The sequence below is a fragment of the Sinocyclocheilus grahami genome, unplaced genomic scaffold, assembly GCF_001515645.1.
Source record: "Sinocyclocheilus grahami isolate Dianchi unplaced genomic scaffold, SAMN03320097.WGS_v1.1 scaffold1606.1, whole genome shotgun sequence".
Lineage (NCBI taxonomy): Eukaryota > Metazoa > Chordata > Actinopteri > Cypriniformes > Cyprinidae > Sinocyclocheilus > Sinocyclocheilus grahami.
Genome location: NW_015506785.1, coordinates 175,709 through 182,463, shown reverse-complemented (window position 1 = coordinate 182,463; position 6,755 = coordinate 175,709). Strand labels below are relative to the sequence as shown.

Below are 6,755 nucleotides of genomic sequence, written 5' to 3'. Positions count from 1 at the left end.
GTCTATTCTATCTGTCCGTCTGTCTGTCCTATCTGTCTGTCTGTCTGTCTGTCCTATCTATCTGTCCGCCTGTCTGATCTGTCTGTCTGTCCGTCTGTCTGTCCTATCTGTCTGTCTGTCCTATCTGTCTGTCCATCCATCTATTCTATCTGTCCTGTCTGTCTGTCCTATCGGTCCGTCCTATCTGTCTGTCTGTCTGTCTGTCTATTCTATCTTTCTGTCCTATCTGTCTTTCCTATCTGTCTGTCTGTCCGTCTATCTATTCTATCTGTCCTATCTGTATTCTATCTGTCCTATCTGTCTGTCTGTCCTATCTGTCTGTCCTATCTGTCTGTCTGTCCGTCCGTCCGTCTGTCTGTCTATTCTATCTGTCCGTCTGTCTGTCTGTCCTATCTGTCTGTCTGTCCTATCTATCTGTCCTATCTGTCTGTCTGTCCGTCCGTCCGTCTGTCTGTCCTATCTGTCTGTCTGTCCTGTCTGTCTGTCCTATCTGTGTCTGTCTGTCTGTCCGTCCGTCCTATATTTGCGAGGTCCTGCAAACATACGGGCAAAATCAGGTAAGAAAATCGCTATCTTTATTACCTTTCAAAAGTATAACGTTACCAGAGTTTATAAATGGGTAAAGGATAAATGTGTGTGTTTATGTGGTTTATGAGGACACAAATTTGTATAATAACATGGGTATAACAGGTATTACAACGAGAAGGTGATTTATGAGGACATTTTCAGTGTCCCCGTAATTCAAAAGGCTTATAAATAATTCAGAATTCGTTTTTTTGAAAATCTGAAATAGCAGAAAGTCTCCTGTGAGGGGTAGGTTTAGGGGTAGGGTTGGTGTAGGGCAATAGAATATACGGTCTGTACAGTATAAAAACCATTACGCCTATGGAGAGTCCCCACTTTTCACAAAAACAAACCTGTGTGTGTGTGTGCGCTATTACATCCTAGAAAATTAGATAAGATGCTTGGAGAACAGAATCCAAACTGATGTGCTCACGTACGTAATAGTTGGTGATGGTCCGTCGTAACTGAATTGCGATCTCTATGGGTTTAGAGCTCGGAGAGCTGTGAAATTTACCCAAGACTTGGAGTCTCTATTGATTACGACCTGTGAACAGCTGTGAAGTACGTCGTAATAGTTTTATACCACTCCAAAGCGCCTGATGAGTGATTCCTGACTCGCTGGCACTCGAACGCATTCAGTCTGATTTCAGCACGAGTGCTTGTTATTATAGCTGTCATCTGGATTGAGATGGATGAGGTTCAGTGCTCTGGTGGGAGGTCCCTGGGGACGCTGCTTTAGTGGCTGAAGGATGCTGATACTGGCAGCTTCCATCTCTCTCTTCATCTTCACAGGTCTGTTAACCGTAGATCCTGAGCGCCGGCTGAAGCTCTCGGCTCTGAAGGAGAACGCCTGGCTTCAGGGCGGTGGTGTCATGTCCTCCACCCCTCTCTGCACCCCTGATGTCCTGGAGTCCACCGGCCCCACCGTCAGGACCTATGTCAATGCCACCTACAAGGTCCAGTATCTGCATTTGACACTGTATTGAGTACGGATGCACCCAAGTCAAATTCTTGCAAGTGCATGTGGAATAAAAGCACAGACATGAGTTATTACACACTAGCAGTACCAGATGGAAATATTTTGATGTTGGCACATTCTCTCCTTCCCCAGCGTATTAGATGAGTCAGTTCATCTACATCTTACCTGGAATAAAATATAAAACACGTTGCTGATAAATGCATCTCGCTCAGATACTCGCATTTGATGATGCAATAAATTCAGAATTCACAATATTAAAACGTTTAATTCAAAACACGACATATTTGAATATATTAATTAATTAAAAAATAAAAAACAAGACTGTGTACTGAAATGGATAGTTCACCCAAAAATTAAAATTGCCATTGTTTGGGACCCTGGGGTAAGTGGTCATAAGTGTAAATTTTGTGAAATTGAGATTTATACATCATCTGAAATCTGAATACATAATCTTTCCATTGATGTATGGTGTGTTAGGATCGGACAATATTTGGAAATCTGGAATCTGAGGGTGCAAAAAAATCCAAATATTGAGAAAATCATCTTTAAAGTTGTTCAAATGAAGTTCTTAGCAAGGCATATGACTAATTATAATACATTTTTTATATTTGTACAGTAGGAAATGTACAAAATATCTTCATGGAACACGATCTTTACTTAATATCCTAATGATTTTTGGCATAAAAGAGAAATGTATAATTGTGACCCATACAATGTATTGTTGGCTATTGCTGCAGATATCCCCCAGCGACTTAACACTGCTTTTGTGCTGCAGGGTCACATATGAAGATATTTTTTATGAAACCTGAGAGATTTCTGTCCCTCCTTTGACAGTCCATTCACCCAAGACTTTGCCAGTTTAAAAGCTTCATTAAAAGTGATCCGTACGAGTCGAGTCGATCTTCTAGTCGATCTTCTGAGAAGACACAATCACATAAAGTGCCCCATTATGACATTTTTAAGCTTCCTGATATTGTTTTGGGAGTCCACTACAATAGGTTCACATGCATGCAAGTTCAAAAAATGCTTTAGTTTTCTCAAAACATGCGTTTAATATCACCTCATTTTCCAGCGATTCCCAAAAGATTCGTTCGAATCAGTCTGAGTTTCAGTCTCTCTAAACCCCTCCTCTCCGTCAGCCTGCTCTGCTCTGATTGGTCAGATGGCCCGGTCTGTTGTGATTGGTCTACTGTATACAGCGCGTGTCATAGTTATGTATCTTGAGCGCTTGATAGAAAATATGAACATCAGTTATTAATCATACTTAAATATTGTGATTGAGTGGAGTCAGCTGGTCCAAGTAAACTAGTTAATGAGCTCATCTTTGTTTTTTGGTTGAAAAAATGATCTTAAATCTGATTATATTAGATTGAACAATTGGTGGCTGACTAAATACTTTTTTGCCCCACTGTAATTAAAAAATAAAAAACAAGACTGTGTACTGAAATGGATAGTTCACACAAAAATTAAAATTCCCATTGTTTGGGACCCTGGGATAAGTGGTCATAAGTGTAAATTTTGTGAAATTGAGATTTATGCATCATCTGAAATCTGAATACATAAGCTTTCCATTGATGTATGGTTTGTTAGGATCGGGTGGAAATGAAATACACTGTTATAAGAATAAATGAGACGCATTGTTGTGCAGTAAGAACATCGCTGAATCCAAAGTATTCTTCTTAAGCCAGTAACGGTTTTATCACTTAAATTTTTTTGCTCTGATGTGTTGGTGTTAATTTGACCGCTCAGATCCGTTGCATTATCTCTGAGTGTTGTCTTAAAGGGGTGGTTCACACAAATGTGAACTCTTGAACGTATGCCAGTGTCTGTTGGCACAATGTGAAATAAGTGAAACTACTTGGTCTTGTAGAAAATATTCCAAATACAGTTAAATATTATGTTCATACTTTGACAATAACAGCTTGATATTGTAAATGATACATAAAATAAAAATTTTTTTTTTAATTGTATTAATATGTCCAATGTTTCATCTCAGGTATCCTCTACTCTTCTCTACTAGTTACACAAAGGACACTCTATAGTGTGGTAGAAATGATGCCACTCTGAGATGGAAAATATTGAGATGGTTTTATGATTATTTCCTTTTTACACAACCATAGTTTTTAACAGCCTAATATTTATATGATGTTCATAGATTTTCTTGATCCCCAAAGGCAATCAATCAATCAATCAATCAATCAGCTTGTCCCGTGTAGAGTCGTGATCCTTTAAACTGTCTAAAACACAAAATTGCCCACAATCACAAATTCTTCTACAAAGTAAAACCAGATTGGTCTTCAAAATAATATGTGACCCTGGAGCACAAAACCAGTGAGAAGGGTCAATTTTTCAAAAGTGAGATGTATGCATCATCTGAAAGACCTTTTCTTGATCCCCAAAGGCAATCAATCAATCAATCAATCAATCAATCAATCAATCAATCAGCTTGTCCTGTGTAGAGTCGTGATCCTTTAAACTGTCTAAAACACAAAATTGCCCACAATCACAAATTCTTCTACAAAGTAAAACCAGATTGGTCTTCAAAATAATATGTGACCCTGGAGCACAAAACCAGTGAGAAGGGTCAATTTTTCAAAAGTGAGATGTATGCATCATCTGAAAGATGAATTAATAATATCTCCATTGATGTATGGTTTGTTAGGATAGAACGATATTTGAAAATCTGGAATCTGAGGGTGCAAAAAAATCTAAATATTGAGAAAATCATCTTTAAAGTTGTTCAAATGAAGTTCTTAGCAATGCATATTACTAATCAAACATTAAGTTTTGATATATTTACGGTAGGACATTTACAAAATATCTTCATGGAACATGATCTTTACTTAATATCCTAATGATTTTTGGCATAAAAGAAAAATCTATATTGCTACAAATATACCTCAGCGACTTACTGCTTTTGTGCTCCAGGGACACATATGTAAATTATTCAGTCCCATTTTAGTAGTCATGTTGTGTTTATCAGAATCTTCTGATGTATGGTTTGTTAGGATAGGACAATATTTGGCCTAATTCTCATGACGTAATGCTCCAGAGATGCAGTAGCTGGTGAAGCACAGCAGATGTCACTGAAAGCATGGCGTCAAAATGGCCTTGATGCCACTGGCGTGTTGTCATTAATCAAAGTGATGTGTGAGCGGGTCATTTGCATTGGAAATTGTGATATATGGAGCATGACACAAATGGATATGAATGGAACAGTAAATCAAAGCGATTCCATCAATTATAATTGGCCCCTTCTGGCTGTGACCCAAGGTCTTCTGGCTTGTTATTTCAGAGGCTCCTGACGATGAGGCACATGTGAACTGTCTTCACATCAGTGCCAAAAATGAATGAAACGTCCGCTGCTACTCTTCAGCCTGACCCGTAGTAAGTTAAAGTGTCTCACACTTTTAGGTTTACTAGTATCTGCCGGCTCTGGCTGCTGAATTATTGAGCTTAAGGAGAGTGAGTGTGACCCCAGCGGTGTCAGTGAGAGCGCTGAGCTTGATTTCATGGCATATCTTCAGATTTCTGCATCAATTTTTCATCTCGCCTATCCAAAAAAGCGTTTCATTATTAAAAAGCCAAATATGAGCAGAGCACTATGGCCCACGCTGAGTGAAAGTGCATGATTGTTGCTTACGGTGACGCCTCACTGCTTTAACAACTTCTCCTTCTCAAAGCCCTGGAGGAGCTACAGTGTAAGACTGTCTGATGCTTCTAGTAAGTCTCGCTGTAAAGATGCTACAGTAAACAGCACTGTAAAAAAAAAAGTGTTAATGGTACATCCCCTTAGTCTGTGAGGAGTAATAGATCTGATGAAACATTGTATGCAATTTTACTGTAAAATACTGTTTTTGGAAGTGAAAAAGAAGTGGTCTTATAATTTATAGTAAAAAAACATGAATCAACATTCTCTGAAACCTCTGTGTGGTAGCTCACATTTGATGGTTCGTCATTAAAGTAACTGTTTCTTGATGCTGATGACGGATCATGTCTGCGTGAACAGGGTGCACAGAGGTATGCAAATACATTTGTAGGCAGGACAGCCTATCATAGCTCTCGGACCGAGGAATATGATTGGATGAACATTTTATGGTCCTATGCCATAAAAAAATCAGCCCTGGCATTTTTTGGTCCAAAGAGTCCTCCACTACGATCAGAATCGGTCGAGTCGGACAGCACCCATATATATATATATATATATATATATACACTGTCAATTAAAATACACACAAACACATTTGGACCCCATAACGGTACACACTAACACTGTGTGCAGCAGTTTAAGTGTACTCACTCGCTCTTGACTTGCTCTTAATAGTCAACGTTATGACTGTTTGCGGAAACTAACCAGTAGGCTATCTACAACAAATAGAGATGCACAGATCATGATTTTCATGGCCAATTATGATTGTCGGCAAATGGGCTGATTCCGATACTTATTGCTGATAATTATTTTTTTTCTTTAAGCAGGAGATTAAGAGAAAGATTGAAGAACAAGAATAGAGAAAGATTACACGAACAAGCTGTTTATTTGCTCTATTACAGGCTGAACTGATTAAGATAATCTGTAGCCATTTGAAATTAGAGGCAACCACTGCATTTTAATCACAGTCCCGAACTTACATGTGGCATGAGCAGTTATTTTTCATTTCAATTAGATTGTACAATTATAAGATTTAAAGCAAACAGGTCTGACTTGAGCTTTGTGAGATTATGATAAAAATGCAGATTCACTCTCTGACAGCAGGAGGCGCTCATGGAACAGCAGATAGTGTTTCTGTGGTTATCGCTGTAAACAAAGCAGCGCTGCGCTAATAAACACTGCTGTAATATGCATCATACAGAGACCAGATGAGAAGAAAACACCATCTAAACTGTTCTGAAGACACTCCGTTCCCTTCAGAGATACAGTCGTATAAACCTCCATCCCTAATTCAATGTTTAGAATTTTCTTCCAATATTTTGAGCATCACGAACAGTGAGTTTGCACTTTCTGTAGAGTATTTGCTCTGTATTCTCTTTGCCTTTATTGTGTCCCATCTCTGACTTCGTAATATTTCCTCATATTTCCAGGGGTCAAGCAATATTTCTAAAGAGCACTTCATCACTCCGTCTATGTTTGGATTTACTCGGTCAATACAGAAGACAAAGCAGTGCATGGAACAGCAGATAGTGTTTCTGTGGTTATCGCTGTAAACAAAGCAGC

The 6,755-nt window shown here is 38.7% G+C and overlaps 1 protein-coding gene across 1 annotated transcript in view; it reads left to right on the top strand.

Moving 5' to 3' along the window:
* The window catches only part of LOC107571514 (ribosomal protein S6 kinase alpha-4-like), a 30,731-nt gene extending 28,915 nt beyond the window's left edge, over positions 1 to 1,816 (top strand). The window contains exon 13 of the mRNA XM_016257832.1: positions 1,357 to 1,816. Coding sequence (XP_016113318.1) covers positions 1,357 to 1,550 — 194 coding nt within the window. The 3' untranslated portion in view covers positions 1,551 to 1,816. The remainder of the gene's footprint in view (positions 1 to 1,356) is intronic.
* The last annotated feature ends 4,939 nt before the right edge of the window (positions 1,817 to 6,755 follow it).